At 36.9% G+C, this 26860-nt stretch overlaps 1 protein-coding gene across 1 annotated transcript; it reads right to left on the reverse strand.

Moving 5' to 3' along the window:
- Nucleotides 1-388: 388 nt before the first annotated feature.
- LOC120505880 (coiled-coil domain-containing protein 171-like) lies at nucleotides 389-26608 on the reverse strand. Its single transcript, XM_039716827.1, has 12 exons — nucleotides 26332-26608; nucleotides 20288-20469; nucleotides 12964-13131; nucleotides 10819-11004; nucleotides 7737-8235; nucleotides 6898-7014; nucleotides 5827-6053; nucleotides 5019-5198; nucleotides 3601-3774; nucleotides 2987-3132; nucleotides 1120-1174; nucleotides 389-397 (listed from the first exon to the last, which is right to left on the reverse strand). Exons 1-12 carry the CDS (start codon nucleotides 26606-26608, stop codon nucleotides 389-391), a joined length of 2220 nt encoding a protein of 739 aa, XP_039572761.1.
- Nucleotides 26609-26860: the final 252 nt, after the last annotated feature.

A 26860-nucleotide genomic window follows, 5' to 3' on the forward strand; every position in this document is an offset into this window, starting at 1 on the left:
CACACATCCAAAATCGTTACAAAAGACAGATTTATTTTTTTTTTCAGCAGACAAACTATATACAGTTTGTAAGCCAGGCAGATTCTCAGTCCCAGAACTTAAACATCAAAATAGGTCTAGCACTGGTTTGGTATTTCTTCTAGAATGTTGAATAATAATATCATTGAAGAAAAGGGAATGACTCCACCCTCTAGTTAGAAGATGCTTTGATGAGATGTTTTCAAACATGCAATACAGCACTGAGCTCTTGATACAACTTTTTCAGTTTATTTCAACACAAGATTCACTGCAGGTTCAATTTCTGTTCATAAAAAATTACCACACAGTTTCAGGACAATTCTCTCATTGGGCAAAAAATTCTGTTTTAGCACTAATGTATTCTGCACAGCTATAAAGACTAAGGGATAAAAGACATCAAACTTAAAAACAATAATGACACATTGTACTGAATCTGTGTTCAGAGTTGAAAATATGGCACAGTTTCAGTAAATTTATCCTTTTTTTCCACTCATTGCTTTGTCCTAACCAAACTAGTATTTGAAATTTTGAACAAAACCCTATTTGTTGTGAAGAGCTGCTAGAACAATGAAGGCAAAGGTAGTTTTCTTTGTTGGTATTCAGTTGCTATATACAGAAAAAATTCCAGTTTTAAAGCCTGAAAACCTACATGAACAAAATAGCTTCTATATTTAAACATTCTAACTTCCTCCTTTTCTTTTCCTATTTATGATGTTTCATAGGTTAAAGCAGCAGACACAAAGCCAAATGTTTTAGGGCCACCAAGTATGTGACCTCTCATTATTCAGTAGAGGGTTAACCACAACAATTGCCAATTTTTTTGTATGTTGCATTGGTCTTGGCAACCAGAAATAGTGCTCAGCAAGGGAAAGAAAGTGAATTTTATCATAACTTCTGTATTTAGAACAAGCTGTGTATGTACTACAAACTTGCATTTTATTTCACTGTGTTTTTTTAAGATGGCAGAAGTTGAAGGAGGAAACTTCAGTGGCAAGGAAGGGAAGTTGCTTTGCAACAACTTCTCTCCTCCCTTGAGAGTAAGCAGTTCTAAGGCTCTAGATGTTTGGAACACAAATCAGAGGGAACACTTCAAATCCTTACCTCATTCAGGGCAGCCTCCACAGCTTTCATACGATTCATGATCAACTCTTCATCTCTATAAGAAAAGAAAAAGAGAAGTTCCGGAAAGGAAAGGAAAGGAAAGGAAAGGAAAAAGGAAAGGAAAGGAAAGGAAAAAGGAAAGGAAAGGAAAGGAAAGGAAAGGAAAGGAAAGGAAAGGAAAGGAAAGGAAAGGAAAGGAAAGGAAAGGAAAGGAAAGGAAAGGAAAGGAAAAAGGAAAGGAAAGGAAAGGAAAGGAAAGGAAAGGAAAGGAAAGGAAAGGAAAGGAAAGGAAAGGAAAGGAAAGGAAAAAGGAAAGGAAAGGGAAGGGAGTAACTTTATGGAACTGAAGCTCTACCAATGTAGAAATTAATCTTCTGCTACTTTATGGCTGTCATGTCTTGTAAAATAATTGTTGTTGATAACTCAAACTGTTAGGATTTTCTCTCTTTTTCATATCCCCAGTGCAAACCCAGAAAGTAGTTAATGTTGGTGCATTTGGTGCATTTCGATATGAAAGATGCTTCTTTTGAGGATAAGCAATGAAAATTTATGTAATTATAGGCCTATCAATGAACAACCATCATGGCTTGGATAGAGAGGGCATAAAAAGTCTCAAGCTGGATGGTATTATATTCTTGTATTGGAAAACATGGACAGATTCTGTTTATTCAATTTGCTTTGCTTATATGTTCCAAAGGGAGAAAGAAACCCTATTTGTTCTGAAGGGCTGCTAGAACAATGAAAGGAAAGGTAATTGTCTTTGTTGATATTCAGCTGGTGTATGGAGGGGAAAAAATAGCCAGTTTTAAAGTTACTTCACATTAAAATAACCTCTTCTGGATATGTGTGTGGTCACAAAAAATTATCTTTACTAAAATGTCCAAAATAGATAGGGGCAGGATGAAAAGGGCAAGCTTTCTAGAAGAAATGCTTCTGCAGACAACACCCACTTTGATAAAATCCTACCAAATAACATTGGTCATTTTAATTAGCTTGTTAAACATTTCATTAAGGACTATACAAATTGCATTATTTTCCTTGTGCATAAAGCCCTTAAAGCTTCTCAGATGTTGGTCTTCAGAGGTCAAATGAACCCACATATGACTAAAATTTTTTTAGATCCTAGCCATGGAATGACAATATTTATAATGCATGCTTCATACTATGGTAAGAATTAGAAAACAAAATCTGCAAAGTTTTTGTTTTGATTTAATCTGACCATATGGGATAAGAATAGGTTAGTAATAAACTTCTTCAAGTCATGGGGTCTCCTTTTGACTACCAATCTTTTCAAGACCAGTGCCTGAGCCTTTCCTTCCACTCCAGGTTGTGGTGTAAGCGGTGTGGGGAATAGGTCTAAATCCAAAACTCCCTGAAATCAGCTGGAAGATCTGTCTTGTACCACAGGAAAGGCTAGGTCCAAAATGGGTTTCAGTCCCTTTGGCAGTGAAGACCTGTCCCCTAACTGATGCTTCTGTATTTACTATAAATAAATTGTATCTGTCTATAAAAAGATGGTGTGGAAACACAGAGACCAAACAATAATTTCTTAAATTAACAGAACTTTAAGGATCTGCCATAGAGATGTTGTCAGATCACTAAGATAGCAGAGGTATTTTGTTTGCCAGTTATTTCAGCACCTAGAATTTGGAGCAACGTTATGGGATAACTGCATAAAATGCATGACCTAGTATTTTGAACTAACACTTTTGTTTTAAGAAGACTATCCCTGAATTTAAAAATAAAAGAGACATATCTACTTTTCTCTTCTAACCTTACACTGTCCAGGGCTAAAGCCCTGCCCACTGAAGTAGGAGTTTAAATTTTTATTCATTTTAAGTGACATCTTCCAGGCCCCAGCGCTCACTTTGCTCCCTCTTGGATGGCAAGTTCTGCCTCCTGGAGAGTCTCCTGCAGCTGCTGCCGGTCTTGCTCCATGTCTTTCAGGAGTCTCTTCAGGTGATCCAGGACTTGCTCTCTTTTCCTCAGCTCCTCCATTGCATTAGGGAGGCTCTGCCAGCAGACAGAGAGCCGAGTTTCTCTTTAGCCCAAATAAACTTCTCTTTACGCCACTGGCCACTGACCAACGTGAAAGACAAATCGATTGTGAAGTAGATTTGGACCACTGCATATTAAGGTTTTATGAATTTCCTACCAAAAGCATTGATCACTCAGAACCCCCTCAGTTTTCATTATATTTGCTATGTATAAATACGTTTTAGAAAACAAAATTATTGTAGGTAAAAAACCCCAAACAAACACCCATTGAAGACTTTTTCTTAAATTGTTAAAAACAAAACATCCATAGCTTAAAAAAAAAAAAGGAGCCTTTGAAGTGTTTTGTCAGTAGCCTAAAATTCCAGCAGACTGAGTAGTGTGTGTGTATTTACTCCTGTTATTTTATTTACAGAAGGACTGCACTATTTGGCTTATTTAATGAAAGGTAAAGCTCTGGTGACTGTTCCAGAAGAATAATCTTACCATCAGAGGTAAATTGGAGACTTGGCTTTTATCTATGTCAGTAAATGAGAGTGATTCCAGTCTGCTACTCAGCTCCTGAAGCCGTCGCTGGTGCTCTTCTAGAAGCAATCTTGCCTCGTGCTCACGCTGCAAAGCATTCTCTAACTCCTCGTGTATATTGTCTTTGTTGATTCTCTGGAAAGAGAAACAAGTTGTGCCTGATTCTGTAGCTATATTCAGTGGTTTCCCTACCACTGAGTGAGTTCCACATGCAAACATATCAAATACTAAAACAAATGCATGCTTAGGATTAGTATTGAGGGTTTTTTTTAACATGAAGACATATCACTGAACAATAAAATGACAGACCAGTTAATTATTGCTGTGTTTTTTATAAAGAACATTCATGTAAAGTCTTGGCATTCATTATTCTACTCAAATTAGCACTCTTGGATGCAAAACTTTAATATTTAGAAGGAAAAATATGCAGATCAATGTTCAAAACTTTAGTGGATAACTTATTAACCCTTGTAAACACCTTTGTGGACTGTTCTTCTCATCCAGAAACTGTTCCAGAAACAAGAAATTATTCTTCAAGGAAAGTAGTCATCTGCATTTGAACTACAATCTGAAATATTATAATTTTCATCTAACTGAACCAAAACACTAAGGGAAAAGAACCTGTTAATAACAAAACTGAAGATGATTAGATATTTTTGAATAAAAAAAATATATCTATTTTACTAGCTAGGAAGGACAATGGGTGAGACATCATCTAGCAGATAGTCTCTGCTTGGAAGTGTTTGGACTGGGACACCCTGACAGGTTCTACCAACTAGGCCTCAGGTCAGGGAACCCACAGTGTTTCAGTAAGTCAATGAAAAACAGCAAAAGAGTCAGGGGAATTTTGGGCATTTGTGCTACTGAGAATGTAGGAAAAGGCTGTTTTCCCCCTGCCACAAAATTACTTCTTTGGGGAAACAGATCCACTAAAATTTTCATTGCACTTATTATAACATTCATCAACATCCAACAAGAGTTTAAACTGCTATATTTATGTTTCATTAACTTCTCATGAACATTCTTACTGAATACCCTCATTCCAGCTGAGTTTTCTCTGTTGAAGTGAAATCTTCTTTTAGGATACATAAATCACATCAACATTTCCAACAAATGTGAGAAGCTGGGTTGCTGAAGACCAAACTGTAATTTATACAGTATACCTCCTTCTACAAATCAAAAGTAAACTCCAGTGGAAAAGGGATATTTCTAAATACATCTGTCTTCTAGTTTAGTGACATTTACAAGTGCAGTTTTCTGGAAAATTCTATTGAAAGTAAATCAGTTTTATGTTTGTTTTCCACAAGAACACAAATCAAAAAATGTGCATAAAGGAGAATCTCTTTTAGCAGGAGAGTCTCCAAATCAAATGTACTTACATGCTGAAGTTCATTTAATTGCTCCTGCAGTCTCTGGGCTTTTTCAGCATCTTTTTGCATCTCATTGAAAGCCCATCTGCATTCTGCAAGCTGCAGGTGCAGTGTGTGGGACTCTGCCTCTGCTGCATGAAGCTTTTGTGAAAATCTAAATATTTCTTGCTGCAAGATTGCTATGTTTCTCTGTCAGCAAAGAAAAACAAATTGGTGTGCTACAAAATCTGGTATTTTAGCAATAAAATGAATAATATTTAAGACCCAAGAAAATTAAGACAAAACTATCATTTTTTCCTCCATCTCTAAAAGACATACAGAAAAGTTTGAACATGTCACCTACCAGGGTTACTGCAAATTCTGTTTACAAAGAAGTATTATTTTCAACTAAAGTCTACTACAAAAGATTATGAGAGAAAGAGTTTATTTTTTTATTTTGGTTAAAGGGAAGAAGGTTATCTTTACTGAAAGAAAGGATGGTAAACATGAGAAAATAGAAAACAATAAGGAAAAGCAATCTTTTACATCAAGACAAAAACAAATTTGTTTTTATAAGCTGATACAGATCTGATAGAACTTGAAAAAAGACCTTTTACTTGGATACACTAAACCTCCTCCAAAAATTGTTTGTCAACAAAAGAAAAGACCTATTCACATCCTAATGTGTGACAAATCAACTTCTGAGTGTCTATATAGTGCTACTTCATTGTCATTGACTCATCACCAGCCTGAAGCAAAACAAATGCTGCTATCAAGGGAGCTTCACTGTTGCTATAAACCTTCTGTTTCCATGAAGGAGAACTGTAAATCTGCTTACTGTGCTGGGCAGTCTGTCATACAATCCAGCTTCCAGGGCCTGGACATTTACTCTGTTGAGCCCACGAGCCAGCCTCTGTATCAGGGAGTCCCTCTCCAGGTAAGCTCTGCACCTGTGAATGCTCCCTTGAGCTGTCTCCATCAGTACGCTCAGGTTGCCCATCAGTTTTGCAAAGCAGCTCCTGGCTGTACTGATAAGTGAGTGTCCAGAAGGCCAGAGGTGTGCATCTTTAAGAAACAACAACACAAAGGAAACATCGAGCAGGTTATTAGTTCCCATTTCTTGTATAATATCATGTTCTTTTTCACTTACAGAGGATGGAACCTGTCAATATTCTGAAACACAGAATACTGAATCTGAAACACTGTTCAAACAATGTTTTTTAATTTTCAATTTATTGAAAGCAGCATGATCAAAGAAGAAAGTGCCTGAAACTGAATCTAAACACATTTAATTCAATGGCAACTTTTATACCAATTTAGTGTTTAGCTTCTGGAAAATGCATCACCTTGTCTTTCTCCTGCCATTTCCCTTTATTCACATAAATTGTCCCTTTTCTAAATATCATTTGTTCTGTGACAAAAATGTGGGGACTCTAAACTAGAGGTTAATAAAGAACCAGGGATGGCAGCAATGCAGATGAACCAAGGGAGCCTGTATCAGCTCTCACTGTAAATAAACTCCAGAGACACTTTCCAGCCTTCTGCTTCTATGGCTCTATATACTGAAAGGATAAAATAACCTATCAGCTGTTAAAGAAAATTAATCTTTAATTAATTAATTCCAACAGTACAGAGATGTGATTATTCAGAGAATGTTAAATAGAGTTATTATTTTACCCTGCAATAAAATCACTCCTTCAGGGAAACAGCCCCACTAAAATTTGTATTGACTAGCTCAGGACATAACCTCTAGTCAAAGGTGTCTAACATAAATATTCAGAAATGTCTCTTCAGAGCTATGATCCAGAATAGTTTAGATAAAATCATAAAATGGAAATGATATAACGACCCTGACTTATTTATTTTTTAAATATATATTTCTGCTACAACAATATGCAGTTAAAATTACCTTGTTTGCTGAGAACATGTTCCAGTTCTGAGATGGAGCTGATTATTGCAGTATAAAGGTTAGAGCTACTCAACCAGTGAAGTGCTTCATCACAGTCAACTCCTTCCTCTTCAAAACCTGTGAACCAGAATTGCAGCTAGCAGGATAAGTAAATCACTAAGATATGGCACACTGCTATCTTCAGCTCTTTCAGAAATTAACCAAAAATAAGCATATAAATAACAAATTAGTCAGGAGAATTTAAGGGCTTTTAAGCATGCTTCCAGAATTACTAAAAAAAAAAAAAAAAGTAGATGAATCTTCTCATTTCGAAAACATTTTTGATACTGTTTATCCTTCTAGAGGGAAGTATAAACTGCTCCGGCAACAGAAAGGGGCAAGTAGACATCATCTCCAAAGAAAATTTAAAAATCCTATGCTAATATTTTACCTGAATTAGAAAGCAATTTTGTGGGTTTTAGTAGGAAATAAGTATTAAAAATTATTTAAAAAGAGGAAGTACCTTTTCCAAAAAAAAAAAAAAAGAAAAAGACAGTTAATCATTTAGAAACACAAATCACAAATATCAAGGATATCAGATAGTGTTGAGTTGAGTTCATGTGCATAATTGCAATTTTACTTGCAACGCTTAACATAAGAACAGGCACTTGCTATTAGAGTGAAATACATTCATAAAGAAACATAAAAAACATAAATCTATTTATGGATTTAATCCATAAATAACATTTGTCAGAATGTCATTAAATATATCTTTATGCCCCAGCAATAACAATAATATTGGTCTTTGTTATTCCCTAAGCATGTAATTTGACATGACACTTTAAGAACATTTCACTTACGTGACATATGCCTGCCTCTGGATTCTCCCACACAAACTTGAATTCCATTGCTTCCTCTGGAGCCATCTGTCCAGACGAAAAAGGTACAAGAATATCTGGCCAGAGCCCTCAGCCTGTTAGCAGCCAGAACTGCAATCACAGCCCTTCGGAACACGTAAACCAGGCTCTTGGCTCTTCTCTGCCTCAGCCTGCCTTCATCGTTGCTTTCCACCATAGTAGGGAGACCACAAAGGAGCCTGATGATCTTCTGGTTCAATAATTGGTGCTGGTTCACCTGCTCCTGGAGAATGTCTCTTTGGCAAGACATAGCGCTCAGTCGGCCGTAGAGGGGACACAGGGCCCCTGACAGCAGCGCACAGGCTGCCAGCAGGGATGAGCGTGCCTTGAAAGCATCTAATAATGTATTTTTCATGGAATTGTTTTCCTGGGCCAGTTGCTCGCAGATTTGTTCAAGGCCATACAGTTTCCCCCTGTTTTTGTGGGCCGTTTCTTCACATTCCTGCAACAGAAACAGACCAAACAAACATGTAAGAAATATTAACTAGATGGTTTTTACCTAGACAAGAGCAAAACCAAAATTCTTAGTTTTGCTATTCTAATGATGCATTAAAGGAGTGAAAATTGTTAGTAATAATGGTGATGAAAGTACCTCTTTTGGTAAGCAATTACAGAACCAGATATATGAAACCAATGCAATGGTAGGAGGGAAATTTACATGATCATCAACTGCAGATGGACTCCTCATTTCTGACAAATCCCCCAACACCGTGACAGCTCACAGAAGATCCAACACCACTTGTCTGCCCACAATACAATTTTAGGAGTTGATGTAACAGTAGTAATAACATCTTCCAATTTCAGAGAGAACACTGCCCTACCGAGCAGAAAGCCAGTGTAAGCAAAAGGAAAAACATAAGGAAGTCTGGAACATGAAACTAGACAGATTAAATTTTTCAGCATGCAAAGACTTTCAGTCCTGAAATTGCATCAAATACAGCATAATTCTGCGAAGTAATTTGCAGTAACTCACAAATAACAAGGGACATCTATTTCCTTTATTCACAACGCTTTTAATTGAAACAGGTGTGAAGGAATGTGATGATAAAGACAGTAAATGGTAGCTGTGGAATAACAGGGAACATTTTTAATTGCAAATAACCCATCTAACAAGTAGTGACAGTTTTACACTTTAAAACCACTTCTCACTGTAGTATCAGTAAAGCAGAGTCGCTTAACACTGTTGAAATCTACCACTGTTCTTAGGGTCAGTACATATGTAATTAAATTTATCTGCAGGTAACACCACATTATTGTTACTCCATACAATCTCTGCAAATGATGATGCTCAAAAAGTGGCTGCTGCCCTCAGTAATTCTTGGAAAATGAAAATTTGATCTGACATCCTTAACATTCTGTCCTGGCTTGTAAAATAAACATATATTCTATTTTGCCATCTGTTGGGGGTTAGGCAGTTTTTTCTTATCTCTTTCAAGAACAATGACACTGCCAGGAAGATAATCTCCTGCTAATGGGCTATATAATGTCCTGGCTTGTAAAATAAGCATGTATTCTATTTTTGCCATATGTTGGGGGTTAGGCAGTTTTTCTTATCTCTTTCAAGAACAATGACACTGCCAGGAAAATAATGTCCTGCTAATGGGCTATTGAATTACTCACTGTGGCTGGTAAGATTAGTTACAACATCCCATTGGGAGATGCTCCCCCCAGAGGGAGGAGCCAAGCATCCCTGCCACCATAAAACAAGCACTTCTGAGACCACAGACAGCCTTCTTCGCTGGATTTCCCAGAGGAATCAGAAACCAAGGCCCAGCTGCTCCTTCGCCGCATTTTCGGAAGGGATCTACACCCTTCTGCAGATCGCCGCTCCAGGAGGAGCAGCCACCATCTGGCTGGACTACTATCAACACCCTGACTTCTCAGGGTGTCAGGTTTTTCTCACTCTGCCAGTGGTTGTTTTGCTTGTGTTAAATTACATTGTTATTTAGTTTTTTTCTTCCAGTAAAGAACTGTTATTCCCGTTTCCCATATCTTTGCCTGAGAGCCTTTTTTAATTCTGAAGTTGTGATAATTCGGAGGGAGGGAGTTTACCTTCTCCATTTCACAGAAGGCTTTTGCCTTCCTTCACAGACTCCTGTCTTTTCAAACCAAGACACCATGTAATAAAAGAAGCTAGAAGCCAGATGATTAAAAGATGATGGGGTCAAAACCGCTACCAGCTGAAGCTGGAGAAAAATGAAGAAGAAGACAATGGCCTGCTAATGGGCTATTGAATTACTCACTGTGGCTGGTAAGATTAGTTACATCATCCCATTGGGAGATGCTCCACCCAGAGGGAGGAGCCAAGCATCCCTGCCACCATAAAACAAGCATTTCTGAGACCACAGACAGCCTTCTTCGCTGGATTTACGAGAGGAATCAGGAACCAAGGCCCAGCTGCTCCTTCGCCGCATTTTCAGAAGGGATCTACACCCTTCTGCAGATCGCCGCTCCAGGAGGAGCAGCCACCATTTGGCTGGACTGCTATCAGCACCCTGACTTCTCAGGGTGTCAGGTTTTTTCTCACTCTGCCAGTGGTTGTATTGCTTGTGCTAAATTACATTGTTATTTAGGTTTTTTTTCTTCCAGTAAAGAACTGTTATTCCCGTTTCCCATATCTTTGCCTGAGAGCCCTTTTTAATTCTGAAGTTGTGATAATTCGGAGGGAGGGGTTTTACCTTCTCCATTTCACAGGAGGCTTTTGCCTTCCTTCACAGGCTCCTGTCTTTTCAAACCAAGACAGATTTTCAGAAAAAAATACTACCAACTGTAGATGAAATCAGGCTTCTCAGCTGGGGCTGTAGACCAAATTCTCTTCAACAAATACTTCATCAAAGTAATGTATTTCTTATTTTAAGTGATGTTAATATTATCACAGTGATGGGCTAGTTTGTTGTCTGTATTTTTTTACTTTAAAAATATACTTTAATTCCAAATGACCTTAAACTGCTAAAGGGCTTAAACTACTGAAATAATTCATTAAATGTTACAAGGGGAAAAAAATTAGAAGTTCACAGCACCATACCTGTGCTCTGGCTTGAATTTCTGCAAGGCGATTTGAGTACCTCTCTTCAAGATATTGCTTTTCTTTCTGCCAGAAATGTTCCTGTGCTTTTAACTGTTCAGACATTTTCTTAAAAGCATCCTCCTGGTTCTGCTGAAAGTTCATGGTGTCAGTCTTGTGCTTGCAAATATATTCTAGATGAGCTATCTGTGTGACAAGCATTTAAGAAGAAATTATTATTTACTTTTTCACTTTAAGTTAAGGACAGACTATTCCAGCATAAAATGTAAACTGTGATTTCTTCAATATTTTCATTAAAAATAAGTAAAACTCTATCATAGCAGATTGATTACTTGGTTCTCAAAACAAAACTGAAATATATTTTGAGACAAATTATTTAATTTGGTTTTGGTTCTGCCATCTTTATACCTCCTTGCCGATATTTGTAACCTTCTTTGTAGGAAATCTGAGCCAGACACTTAAAACATTTTTAAACAATTGTTTTAAATTTTATTATATTAGTAAATTTAGTAAATTTTAGTAAATCAGTAATTCAAGTATATCCTTTAGAAGTTTGTGATTATTGCAAACAATAATTTAAAAAAAAGGCATTTAATTTTTTGTTTTGTTTGGGGGTTTTGTGGTTTTTGGGTTTGGGTTTGGGTTTTTTTTTTAAACCAAGACATTCCAGATTATTATTAAGTTTTGAAACAATTTCAGAGAATTCTAACATAGAGAATATTTTCCTTACAAAAACATAAGTTTATGATGTGTTTTCAACAAACATGAAGGGATTCACTGTTGTGATTTAACACTGCACCTCCCATGCAAACTAAATGGAGGAATGAACCAAGCCAACAATGATCTCCAAATGCACACACCTGCACTTTGTTATTAGAAAATATCACCAAGACACTTCCAGATAGTTCACACTGAACTGTAGGAAAGTGTTTTACAACACAGTCTAAAATCCCAGAATAAGATGCTTAGTGCATGAGGAAGGCCCTGGAGACCTCACAATCAGTCTCAATAACAATGCTTAATTAAAAAGCAAACACAATAAGACACAAGCCCTACAAACACTGCCAACAATATTCACCCCCTTCCCTTCCCTTCCCTTCCCTCCCCTTCCCTTCCCTTCCCTCCCCTTCCCTTCCCTTCCCTCCCCTTCCCTTCCCTTCCCTCCCCTTCCCTTCCCTTCCCTCCCCTTCCCTTCCCTTCCCTCCCCTTCCCTTCCCTTCCCTCCCCTTCCCTTCCCTTCCCTCCCCTTCCCTTCCCTTCCCTCCCCTTCCCTTCCCTTCCCTCCCCTTCCCTTCCCTTCCCTCCCCTTCCCTTCCCTTCCCTCCCCTTCCCTTCCCTTCCCTCCCCTTCCCTTCCCTTCCCTCCCCTTCCCTTCCCTTCCCTCCCCTTCCCTTCCCTTCCCTCCCCTTCCCTTCCCTTCCCTCACCTACTTCAAAAGAGAAATAAACCAGAACACAAAGTGAAACCCTAAAGAGTGGCTTAGCCACTCTTAGCTTAGTCTCTGAAGCCAGCTGACTTATTTTAAAAGGTTTGGTTTTTTCCTAAAAACACAAGGTTTTCTGGGAAGAAAGGCCATGTAAGCTCACTTGCATTAATACCACTCAGAAAAGTACAGCCCCTCCTTCACACAAATACTGACATGTTTGATAATAGGTATTTCTATTGTGTTCCTGAATAAAAATGTCCTAATCCAAAAGTCACAATTAAACAAAAAAACCCACACTGGCATTCTTTCAAATAGTACATCTGAATCATAAACACATAATTAAAAGGTGGTATTCCCGGAGTAAGCCTATGGATTATGGTCAAATAAAGACTTGCTTTATGACTGTAAATTAGTACATTCTGTGAATTTCTTTATCAGTAAGATGAATTTACTATATTTTAAGTAGGTCCCTGTGGCTAGTATCAGATATCCCTTTCAGAATGTCCGGCACAGAAGGTGGAGCTGAGGCACTTGATGCACACTCCACTCACATCTAAAGGCCCACAGCAACAGCATCAAACTGAGCAGTGGACAAGCCATAATTCAGTTACTGTCCAAATCCTTTTGCAGGGATGAATATCACTCCTTTTTAATGAGACTGCAGTGTGAACAAATGTCACTGAGCTCAGCAGGGGCAGCTGGTGGCTGGGGACACTCACCCTCTCGTTAGCCTTGTGGAAGTTCAAGATCAGGGCTTCAACATTCTCATGCAAGAGTGCACAAAACTCTGTCCAAGGTAACTCTTCCAAGGGGACATTTGTCTGTTTGGCAAGCACGTGGGCATTTGCCATGCTCTGGTACAAGTTCAGGAGGATGGACAGCTCCCTCTGGAACACAAAGGAAAATTAATTGCTGTAGCTGGGCAATGTTAAAATCAAAAGCCCTGCATCATATGTGTAGTAGCAGTGCTGCATGCAGCTGAAGACAAGCCCTCAAAGTTCATTCTCACAGCTTTACAAAATTCCTCAGTTCATTTCTAATCACTGCAGCCATACTATTGCATAATATTACAGCAGAGTAAGAAAACAGATTTATCTAATTAGATAATAATAGATAATAAGAAAACAAAATTTATCTAATTAGACACAGTATATAAAGTATTTGAGTAAATCCCAGTCCTGGGGGCTGGGGCCACAACCATGACCTGGCACAGATAAAAATATCCATGCTCTTAGCAGATGCAATTAATTCACCCATGTTAATACTCTGAGGTGCATCCAAACTGTGCCCCAACACCTGCACAGCACACAGAAAACTGTCCAGTTGGCTTGGTAGCGCAACACACTCTAAATTATTTTTAAAATTTGTTTTGCATGGGTTATATATGATTAAATAGCTGGCCAAAATAGGCCTACAACTTATCAAACTCCACAATCCATGCCTCATTTATTGACAGTGATTTTAATCAGTGGTATAATAAATTGATTCAGGCTATAAATAAATTTTAGCAACAACAGCATGCAGTAGAAATTCAATTCCTCATACTTTTAGTACATACAAATGACTTAGAAACTTTGATTAAGGTAATAGAAAGCTGTTTCTCAAATGCCATGAGGACAAAGTATATAAACCACTGTATCAGCAAAGTCAGAAATGAATATAATGTTATCAGACTGGGGTAGAAAGAACATATTCAGGGAGCATAAAAGTGGCATAAAATATGAAAAAAATACTGTATAGGTCAGGAAAGCAGGAAGGGAAAATGAAGGTAACAGAACACACTGACATTTTTACACAATTTAAGCATGGGTATAGCAAAGACCAACAGCAAAATATTAGAAGTTATCTTTACTTAGTTTCTGCTACAGTCTTCTGCTTTTTCATCTTGGGAAGCAAAATCAAAGCTGTCTCAATGAGTAAACAGGATCACATACAGGAACTCCTGCTTCCCAACAAATACAAACAGCTTTGGGAAAAATGCAAAGCCATCCAAGGCAAGAAATACCTGATCTCATAAGGAAACCACTAATACAAATCTTCCAAAAATGACTATTTTTATTACCTGCTCAGGACAGTCCTGTGGTTTGAAATCCTTTGAGTAAAACAATTAAAACAACCAGCTCTATGAATGCAACAGTGAGACAATCCTTTTTTTAAAACTTTTACTAACATAACATTAATTTTGAGTATGCCATTAAATACTGTTTCCATTACCAGAAATCTTGATTGTGAATGGAATCAAATTCTTGTCATGTATAACATATATTTTACTAAGGAATACAAATAAAAAGGAAAACTCCTACAACAGCTAGCAAGCACTTTAGGTTTCTATAGTAGAATATTTTCAGCTTGTAATTCTGTTTCGTAGTTATAAATGGCAATCATTAATGCCTGTAGTTAGGGCAGACAGTTGCTTTTCTCTCTATGTATTCATTTTGTGCCTGATGAAATGACTTTTTCAGGCTAACTAGGCCAGCACGTCTTTTAGTACATTAATGCTTGCATGGAAGAAGCTGCTATCCTTCCAGAAAGGAAAAAGAAGATCCTGATTTTATTTGTCTGTTCTGTTCTGCTTTTTGCAGGTGTATATATTCTACTAATTCCATATGGAATTAGAAAGCATTGAACACATGTAAAAATGTATTAATACATAGGGTTCAAAGCAGAAAGAAATAGATATGCTGACCAAAAGCACATTTTATTGTCTTTTCATGGTGTTTGGATTTTCCTGTTTTCAATTATTTATGTTACTGAAGTTTTCCAGGGGAATTCTCTTCATTCAGTAGACTCATAAAAGGGTAGGATTAACAGAAAAAGCTACACTTGCACTCAGAACAAAGCTCATGTGGAGTTTGTTCATGTACATAAACAAAGAAGAAAACCTTCCCAGTTCTTCACCCATAAAAGATAAATCTCTAACTTCCAGGCATGTTACCCTTCCAGTTCCTTTGCATGTTGTAAAAGTAGAGAGGGAATCAAAAAACTGAACGATCACTACTTATTTAATCATCACCTCAGAAATCTATGTGCCTCTACTTAGAGAAGGGCATAAGAAAACTGACTGAACAAGTGGCAATGCTTGTTAGTGTTCTTCAGAAAACAAGAAAAAAAAAAGATGATATTCCTTTTTATTTTCTCATATAGTTTTTCAAAAGTCCAGTATGAAGGCTTTGTTAGTCAGTATGAGATCACTCAGCAATTATCTTACAGGTTTTTCACACTTGTTTTTTTAAAATAAATCCTAATTGCTTAAATGGATCAAACCCTCTGTGATACAGTTGAATAACACAAGAATTTAATATTGAAGTATACATATTACAGTTTTTCATGTAGTCAAACATCTCTGGGAACTACAGATATAATAGCTCTGAAGCTGAAATGTAGTCATCTAAAATTTGGAACTGAAGTCTCAGGATGCATTAATATCTCACACCTAGAGAAGCTGGATATATGCACTGTACCTCCGAAATTAACAAGTGCCCGTCCCAAAGATATACGACAGAATATTTTAGCAATTTATAGTAGAATATTTTCAGCTTGTAATTCTGTTTCGTAGTTATAAATGGCAATCATTAATGCCTGTAGTTAGGGCAGACAGTTGCTTTTCTCTCTATGTATTCATTTTGTGCCTGATGAAATGACTTTTTCAGGCTAACTAGGCCAGCACGTCTTTTAGTACATTAATGCTTGCATGGAAGAAGCTGCTATCCTTCCAGAAAGGAAAAAGAAGATCCTGATTTTATTTGTCTGTTCTGTTCTGCTTTTTGCAGGTGTATATATTCTACTAATTCCATATGGAATTAGAAAGCATTGAACACATGTAAAAATGTATTAATACATAGGGTTCAAAGCAGAAAGAAATAGATATGCTGACCAAAAGCACATTTTGTTGTCTTTTCATGGTGTTCGGATTTTCCTGTTTTCAATTATTTATGTTACTGAAGTTTTCCAGGGGAATTCTCTTCATTCAGTAGACTCATAAAAGGGTAGGATTAACAGAAAAAGCTACACTTGCACTCAGAACAAAGCTCATGTGGAGTTTGTTCATGTACATAAACAAAGAAGAAAACCTTCCCAGTTCTTCACCCATAAAAGATAAATCTCTAACTTCCAGGCATGTTACCCTTCCAGTTCCTTTGCATGTTGTAAAAGTAGAGAGGGAATCAAAAAACTGAATCATCACAACTTATTTAATCATCACCTCAGAAATCTATGTGCCTCTACTTAGAGAAGGGCATAAGAAAACTGACTGAACAAGTGGCAATGCTTGTTAGTGTTCTTCAGAAAACAAGAAAAAAAAAAGATGATATTCCTTTTTATTTTCTCATATAGTTTTTCAAAAGTCCAGTATGAAGGCTTTGTTAGTCAGTATGAGATCACTCAGCAATTATCTTACAGGTTTTTCACACTTGTTTTTTTAAAATAAATCCTAATTGCTTAAATGGATCAAACCCTCTGTGATACAGTTGAATAACACAAGAATTTAATATTGAAGTATACATATTACAGTTTTTCATGTAGTCAAACATCTCTGGGAACTACAGATATAATAGCTCTGAAGCTGAAATGTAGTCATCTAAAATTTGGAACTGAAGTCTCAGGATGCATTAATATCTCACACCTAGAGAAGCTGGATATATGCACTGTACCTCCGAAATTAACAAGTGCCCGTCCCAAAGATATACGACAGAATATTTTAGCAATTTAACTATTGTGAACCATTTCCTTTCCCCTCACTGTTTCAATGCTACTTTGAATTCTCAAACATAAGAATGTGACATTTTGTTTTAATATTTTTTCTATTAACTTGATACTCCCCTGAAAAAAGGAGATATTTCTCTATTACCATTTACACTTTTGACACTCATTGCAAAAAATCCACTCAATGTTTTCACTGGAGCAAGGAAGTCTTAGCATTTTTCAGAGATTGTACCTTTGCATGTTCATCTTCTGTTTCATGGTAAACTTCTACCAAATATTTAACTAAAAGTTTACCTGTGTGATTTCTGTAATGTATTTACAGTCTATATGTGCTAGTCTTGCTGCATTTTCCTCCATTTCCTTTATTTTCACTGTATCTGCCTAAAAGTACATTTTGGAAATATTTAAGTCCAGAAAGATGATAACATGCAAAGACAACTTTATTTGTTCAGTTTATTAGATCTCCTAAACCTGTGGTATCTGAATTACTTGCACTTTGAAACTGTGAAAACTCATATAATAAATAAATAAAAGGAAACAATTACATATCCAGAGTATCAAAATAACATTTTTGTTTAGTTAAAGAAATTGATGTAGGATTATGTTCTTGCTCATTTTCTATACACACAGATACCTATCTCCATATAAAGTTCTGGGCATGGAATTTCAATTGAAAAAATGCTTTTAGCAAAAGCAGTAACTACAGAGCTGCTATAGTAGAAATTCACATGCAATTTTAACTACACACTTTCCTATCAAAAACATCTTCTCACTTTGACTGATGACTGATTTGAAAAGAACAATACACCCCAAAATGACTCCTGCCTTCAAGTGATGCAACAAACATCAAGGAAAGGTCTTTAATATTAAAAGTCATTTAAGACACTTAAGATTACACAGATACAAGGGAAGTCATTAATTTTGGACAGGTAAAGCGAAGTAGCAAGTATGTGAGACTGAATCCTGACTCTAAGCACTTCAGTTAGGGAAACATTAACTGAAAAATAAATAAATAAATCAAAGATTTTAACATACGAGTTGTTGGCAATACATTTAAATTCTGTATAAGCTCACACATTCACAAAAGAAAAGTACATTTTGGAAATATTTAAGTCCAGAAAGATGAGAACATCATGCAAAAACAACTTTATTTCTTCAGTATATTAGGTCTCCAAAAACCAACCTCTGGTACCTGTACTACTTGGACTTTGAAACAGTGAAAACTCATATCAATAAATAAATAAAAGGAAACAATTATATATCTAGAATATTAAAGTAACATTTTCTCTTTAGTTAAAGAAATTGACATAGGATTATGTCCTTGCTCATTTTTTATACTCACAGGTACCTATCTCCACATAAAGGCCTGGACATGGTATTTCAGTTGAAAAAATGCTTTTAGCAAAAGCAGTAACTACAGAGCTGCTATAGTAGAAATTCACATGCAATTTTAACTACACACTTTCCTATCAAAAACATCTTCTCACTTTGACTGATGACTGATTTGAAAAGAACAATACACCCCAAAATGACTCCTGCCTTCAAGTGATGCAACAAACATCAAGAAAAAGACATTAATATTAAAAGTAATTTAAGACACTTAAGATTACACAGATACAAGGGAAGTCATTAATTTTGGACAGGTAAAGTGAAGTAGCAAGTATGTGAGACTGAATCCTGACTCTAAGCACTTCAGTTAGGGAAACATTAACTGAAAAATAAATAAATAAATCAAAGATTTTAACATACGAGTTGTTGGCAATACATTCAAACTCTGTATAAGCTCACACATTCACAAAAGGAAAATAATTGAGAAATAGATCTGTGGAAGGCCTATTAAAGAGAAGTCACAGCACAGAGCTTACCAAAACCTACTCCACAACAGCATCAGCCAAAAGGCTTAAGCTGTGCCTCCTCCCACAAGATCTATCTGCTTAACATGCTTAAATAAAAAAAATTTTAAAATTACAAATCCTGCACAAATACTCCCTCTATACCTCTGTATTGCTAAGAGTACTTTCCCAGTGACATAAACCTCTTCCCATCTGCAGTTCAAACACCAGTCTCAGGTCAGGCTCGCAGCATCCACCTGTGAATCCACCTTTCCTGAGAACTGATGCTCCACATTTTGTTAATCAAACACAAGGCACTCATAGCCTAACTCAGAGGTTTCACCCCTTAAAAATGAAACTGATGGTATACAGGCCTGTAAATACACAACACAAAAGACTGCAATGCATTCAAAGTAATAATTTATAAACCCAGATATTTCTGATGTTTATCTGACAAGTTTAAATTAATTAAGCTTTCAAGCAACAATTAATGCAGTCAAGTGCAGATGTAACACTTTTTTATTTCCCGGGATTTCACAACTAAACATAACATAACTATAGGTTGATGGGCAGGAAAACAGCTACAAAAACAGAGTGAAAAATTTAACATTTTAACTACTGAAGGCAGGTTAGGGTTTGGCACCTCGCAGTGAATCACATTTTCATTTCAGAGAGTTTTGAAAATTCTGAAAGACTTTTGAAACCCTACAGCTCAGACCTGTTTAATGAGCTCGATGTATTCATGGCAATCTTAGTCAACTCATGTTCATTACATTTCCTACAATTTTGTAGCTTTAATACATTGACCAACAAAGCCCCTACAGCCACTGGCAGAGAACACTGCCAGGGAACTGACAGAGAACACAATGTCCTGAGCCATACACTGCTCCTTTTATCCTTTTTCAAGGACAAACATCACTTGACAGAGCATAACATACTTTTTCAACACTGATATTTTGCTGCAGCATTAAACTCTCTGAAGGTAGTTCTACAAAACACTGTACACAACAGAAGGCAATACCCTTCCAGAGCCTCCTCAAACTAACTCAGCCCCTTACTGTTAGCCAGAACTCAGAGCTTACCCTGCTGCACCTGGCAACGTAAAAAGAAAACTCTGTCTAAAAGTAGGCTTCTTCACAGCCTATATCCTGCCCTATCTTTACAAGAATCAGCTTTGAATGAAAACTGGCTTGTGTTTCTGCTTGTTTTGAGAAGGACCTTAGGTCCTGTCCACAAGCTCCTCTGTTTGTCACTAGCACTGTGTACTGATAACTTGGCTTACGTGTTCACCGTGACAAACAGCCAGGTTCCATCAAAGCCCCAAACCAGCAGTACACACTAAGTGTAACTCCATAAAGCTGTAATCTTCAGAACTATTCTGCAGCATTTAACTGTCTGGGGGAGATTTTTCCCCCTTGAACCACGAAAACTCCAACCCACCACACACTTTGCACCAAAAAATCTTTCAGCTAGCATCTCATGGAACTTTCCATCTATTAATACATTATACCTTACAAGCCATTTCTGTTTCAGTTTTTTCTTTAACAAGGAATTCCATTCTAGCAAGGTGTTCTCTTAGGGTGTTATCCCTCTCCACAACAAATCTTTGTTGCTCCTCTTCCCACTGCCGCTGAGCACTTTGAACCATCTTCTCAGTCTCTGCTGCTTTCTCCTGGTATTTTTCATTGAGTACTGATGTTTACAAAAAAAAAAAAAAAGAAAAAAAAAAAAAAAAAAAAAGAACACACACATTGGACACAATGATAGGGAAGAGCAGTCAGATGTCAGGAAGTCAAGCCTCAAGAAGGACAGCAGAACAAGAGTTTGGAGAAAATACTAAAGACAGGCCAGAAGTGAGGTGCTCTGTCCAAGAAGTTAAGTTGGGATTGTGTCAAAAGCACCACATGAGGTGAGCAAAGCTCCAAGAGGCCAGGAAAAAAGAAGTGGTAAGTTAAAAAGTGGAAAGGAGATGAGAAGCAACATTACAACTACTTGGCTTCTTTGACATTTGTCACAATAAAAACAAAAGCAGGAATAAACCCAACAAAAAACCAAAGAAAACAAATATGAAAACAAAACCCGAACCAAACACAAACCCGAATCAAACAAAAATAGTTTGACACATTTAAAACAACCATAAAATTTTTCTAATTTATGTGTTCTCCAAATTAATGAAAGTGTATATTTCTTATTATTTTTTAAAAAAAATTATTAGGCCATATAAGTGCACTGGCAAGTTTCAAAGTCTCCTTGCATCCTAGTAAGGTTACAAACTCCAGAAATGCTCCAGTCTTTTCAATGAACACCCAAGTTTCACAAATACATCTCCCATACCAAATTTTAAGAGTATTATACTTACTTAGGTAGGAAAACATGCATCTCCCTGGCTTTTAAGTGTAAGAAATCTCTCTGTTTGAGAAGGACTAAGAAAGTTTGAGTTTCTGAATGCAAAACAAGTAGGGGAAAAAATGTGTAGGTAAAACCCTTCCTTTCTGCAGACTACTGTCATAATGCACGTTTTCTGTATGAAAACAAAAACCAAAGATGACACAAAGAGACCGGATATGTGTGGCCGCAGATCTCTTCACAGAGAACAGCAGGCACAACTTCCCAAGGATTTTCCTGGGGAAGGCAGTGAGAGCCTCAGAGAAGAAAACAATTCTTATCTCTATTCACTGCTCCTGCTTTTGCACATGTGGAATGTGTTATGGAAATTGTTTACCTGAAGTGATTTGGTTATTGGACACCAGTGAAGGTTGTTTTGATTTCTTTGCCAGTTGGGTCAAAGTTGTGTCCTGCCTGTCTCAGAGAGTCACAGGTTTTTCTTTAGTATTTTTTTAGTATAGTGTCATTTTAGTATGTAATTTAGTATAGTATTAGTGTAATATAATATAGTTTTGATAAAGCAATTGTTCAGCATTCTGAATAATAAAGTCAGAGCACATTACTCCCCGCCAGGGGGTCACCTTTCAACAATAGATATGAGTAATGAAAAGCTAGAAATATTTGACAAGATTAAATAAAAAAGCAGTACTATGAGAACTCCTGGGGGGGAAAAAAATTTTTAGAAAGAGTGTAAACAAATAAACAGGATTCCTTTGTTGTTTTTTTTTTTCACTGAAATGGAAAAGGAAGAACTGCGGGCACAGTTGCAGCTGTGGATGTCCAAAAACCCATTTGAGGGTAGCCCGTCTAGCCAAAACTGATTAAGAACACAACCCAACACATAGTGGTAAGCAGGAAATGGAGAGGGACACCTTAACTACAATTCCGTACAGAGTGAGGGAAGGAATAACAGAAGGTAAGGAGCAAGAGGAAAATAAAGGAATTGATAGGCTTAGCAGGTTATATTTAATTCATATGAGACAGCAAGGGTTTTGTAAACTCTTATGAGCTTACAGAAGCAGATGAATAAGATATGGGAAAATAAGAGACTTTAAAAAAAGGCTGTAATTGTAAAGCCTTGTGCAATCTCTGACTGTTTTAATGACAGGGACTGACGTAGCCTCTGATCTATGATTTCTCTTTTTTTTTCTTTTAATTACCTTGCAGTTCCAAAATTTTGTTTTTTATATCACACAGCTCATCCTCTGTAGAATACATCTATATTTGAGCCTCTTTTCTAGCAAATGACATACCACTCTCCAGATGTTGACGAAGAACTTCTCCTCTCTCCAGTTCCAACCTTAATTTTATTATTTCTTTTTCATCCATCATTTTTGATAATTAACCTCCAGGAGGCTTAAAACAACTGGCAAGCTCTTTGTGTCCACAGAAGGTCTCATTTTTTAACATGAGTTGCCATCTCAAAACCACCTCTGTCATGAAATAAATGCAGAGATGTGGAAAAAAGCCTCTGTTTTACACACTCTGTCTTCAGAGGTATATATATTCAAATTACAGACATGCAAATGATCACAAACACAATACAAGTTAAAGTTTAGTCCTCCAAACTACCCTGTTTTATCATAATTTCCACTACTATTTCAGTTAAAATAAAATGTATTTGGCAATTAGCAGAATCAGCCCTTGAGCACCACAAACAATAAAAGTGAGTCAATACCAAGTTTCTACATATAAAATGAAAAATTTATACAAAGAATAGACAAATTCATATATATGTGCACACACATAAATATGTATATTATACATATATATACATATGTATATAAATATGTATACTAAAATACATATTTATTAACTAGTTAAATAATTTTCAGTGAAATTATTATAACTTAACACTTCAAACTAGAAAATTTTTAAGTTATTTCAGTACTTGAAAATCAATGTTTCCATTATTTGATATATGTTGGTTTTCACATTATTTCAAGTATGTAATACTGCAATAATTATTTTCTCCACACAAAAGTGCAAGAGTTTATGGGCAATAAATGTGAAATACACTGATATAAGAAACATTATTAAATTAAACACTAAATTGGTATCATATAATGCTGAAATGTAAATACTAAAATACCATACCTTTGTCTACATAAAGTATTTTTTACAGCAATGACACCATACTGGCATTTATTAATAGATCTTTCTCAATAAAAAGTGACCACTTTACCCCTAGATTTGTGTAGGCCAAATCACCATTTTTCACAACCAAAAAGTTACCTGATGACATATGTTTTCTCTAGTTTGTTTTTTTTTGACTGGCCAAAGATACACAAATGCTATCAACAAGGGGATCAGTAACTTAGATTAAATCTTGCCTTTAAAGACATTACTACTGTTAAAGGATGTATGACAGCAGTAAAACAGAGAGCATAATATTAAGTATTGGCAAAAAAAAAAGCATTAGACACTTTTTGAAACAACATTTTATGCACAGTTTCTGAACTCACAAGGAAATTGGTGGAAACTTCAAGATATATATCTGAAAATCCTATTTTTTTTTCCTCAGTATAGAATCAAAAAACCCTAACCCAACAAAACCAAACCAAACCAGACCAAACCAAACAAAAAATTAACTCAAAAACACCCCCAAAACCCAAAAACAAATCAAACCAATAAACCACCAAAACCAAAAAGCAACAACAACAAAAAACCAAACAAAAAACCAAAAAACCCAAACCATCCAGTGACAGAACTGCTACATTATTACTATGTTAACCACTTTCATTTTGGTTGTCTACTTGAACATTTTCAAATAAAATAGAAAGTAGCCTTAAGAATTTTTGTTTCTGTGATACTTTCTTTAATTGTCACAGCATGGCCAGCAAAAGCAGTACTTTACGAAAGCTTCCTACCACTTGTAGGAGATTTTTCCTTCCATTTTCATGTAACAACTAGAAGTGCTACAACTATAAAGCTCTCAGAAGATTCAAAGACAAAACCACACAAAGTCCCTGGAAAGTTTCAAAGTATGCAAGATTTGCAGTCTAACAAAATTCAGAGAATGTTTTCGACTTCCATTTTCATATATTACTCGCTGATCAACTCTTGGTTTTGAACTAAAATATGTTTTTTACCACCTACAGCTTTCATCTAAGACACCATTTCTAGGAGGACTTTAAGAATCTTCAAGAAAGCATATGAGGAGATGAAATACCTCTTGAGTTCTGTATTGCAGAAGGTATTTTGTAGCTCCAAACCTAAATTCTCAGTGTTCACTTCACAAGTCTGCTGGTTACAGTCAGCATTGACCATTGCAGAACAGCAGCTTTTCACTAGCTTCAATTCCACAGCTGGCAGAAAATGCAGAGTAGTTTTGCAACTGAGAGAAATGTTCTTTCATTTACTACCTAGCAGTGTCATTTTGCTAAACTTCTGCAGCTGAGGGAGCAGACTGCAGTCTGATTTTCTAACCAAAGTCCGTATTTGTGGAATTTTGCTGTTCCCATACAACTGGCAGTTTTGCACAGACTAAAGAGAGACAAACAGTTTGTGCCAAAGATCAAACTCTTATCAATTTGTAAAACACAGGGGTCATGGTAAGACTTCAAGCCAATCTCTACCTCCTCAATTTGTGTGAAAAACCCTCCTGTGCCTCCTGGGCAGTGCTCCTACATGCTGGCAGAAACTGCCTCTGCCTCCTGACCACTCTATGACAGCTTGCATGTGTGACACCATATCTGGTTCTTCCTCAGCCTGAATTGTATGGTTTCAGCCATCTAGGAAATAAATAAGCCACAAAAGCAGGAATTAAACTGCTAGACTTAAAAATCCAGAACTGAACCTTACCCATTAGCTTCCTTGGAAGAGATGTTGTCTGAATAGGGGAAACTCATGGTGTCCTAAATGCAGTTTTTTAAGTCATAAACTGTGGAGAAATAAGAATACAGTTAACCATATATACTTTTACTTGATAAGCTTCAAAGATTAGTCTCTTCTGTATCATAAAACCATCATGGCCTCTAGCAGAGGCATGCTTTACTTGTCAACCTACTAAAATATTGATTTTTTTAAGCACTCATGCTACCACAGGAACAATTACCACAACTGCAATTTGACGTCAGCTTTAGAAAATAGAATTGTATTGCTAGTCCTCTAAGCCTGACTATTGTAGAGAAATAAATATATATATAAATAGAACAGAATATCTGCTGCCAGAGTTTTCAGAGCATCAATTAAAAAATGTTATGTTTGTGTAGATTGAGCTACATTCTCCTAAGAAGTTTGCAAAATCTGCTTCTCTTCAAAACAATTCTACACACCTCTAAGGGAGATAAATGAAGGTACTATGTTTTTTAAAGTAGATTGAATATCCAAGGTTGCCCATCTAGGAGAACACTTGCTATCTTAAAGGCTGGTAAGTCTCTCAAAAATTTCACAGAATTTTTGCATTAAGATTTAGCCCTGAGAACTAAGAAATTAGTTTTACATAATACCATTCTTTGCAACTGTCACCAAAATCTCATCATGAACACAAATAAAAATAAAATCTTTAAAAAATTGTACTTTCATAAGAGAATGAAAATGTTTTCTGTCACATCCACATCACTCTGAAGTTTTAAAATTCTTTAAATGACTCTGAAGTCATACAGAAGAAAAGAAAAAAACCACAAAATCTGAAGAGTGTCACCTGAGAATGCTAAAGATTTTGAATATGCAATATCCCTCTGTTAAAATATGTGTTAATGGCTTACTAGCACATAAAGTGATAAATTCAAAAAGCATGTGATTTCACTTAGGAAAAGAAAAATTCCACTGCTATGCACTGGCTTGTGGTAACTCCATAGTTAACAATACAAAACAGCAGAGGAAGTTTTTGCCTGGGGAATTATGTTTGATGTGTCACTGAAAAGCTGTGTCAGTTTCTTCTTGCAAACTTCTGAATATATGCTGGATACTTCAGAATAGGCCACTGATTTAGGTGTGAGGAATAAATGCTCCTCAGTGAGGGTGGGGAGATCCTGGCACAGGGTGCCCGGAGCAGCTGTGGCTGCCCCATCCCTGGGGGTGTCCAAGATCAGGCTGGACAGGGCTTGGAGCAGCACCCTGGGAGAGTGGAATGTGTCCCTGCCCACGGCAGAGCATGGAACAGGATGACATTTGAAGGTCCCATGACATTTGAAGGTGATAGAGACTGCTCAAGAATAAACCCACCTGTGATCTGAAGGGGCACTGACTCCAAGCAGGCAAAGCCAGGAGTGAGGGACAAATCCGCAGCGAAGCTGCAGAGACTCACCCGACGGTCTGGAGCGGAATTCTGGAGCTGTCCTGATGGTGCTCGTCCTCCAGCATGACCAGCTGGGACTGCCGCAGGAATTCCAGTGCTGGAACCAAGGGGGAACCCTGAACAGGATTCCACGGCTGCCTGGATACGGACGGTGAGGTCACAGTTCACGGAACCCAGCGCTGGGCTCTGCCGGGGCTTCCCCATCCCCTCTCGCCTCCCAGATGTGTTTAAAGGCTTAAGGGCTCCCGAGGGTCAAATACAGCTGCAGGAAATCAAAAGCACACACGGGCACCAAAGCCACATGCTGAGATGTGCGTGTTAATTAATCTCTCTCTGACTTGAAATACGTATCTCCTGTGGGATACAAGCAGAGCTCTAAAGAGCATGAGTTTTTCCAATACATGATCTGCTTTCTTGCCTTCCTTGTCCAGGGTCCCATGCAACTGATTTTACTTT

This window comes from Passer montanus, unplaced genomic scaffold, assembly GCF_014805655.1.
Source record: "Passer montanus isolate IOZ18808 unplaced genomic scaffold, ASM1480565v1 scaffold363, whole genome shotgun sequence".
In the NCBI taxonomy this organism is placed as follows: Eukaryota; Metazoa; Chordata; class Aves; order Passeriformes; family Passeridae; genus Passer; species Passer montanus.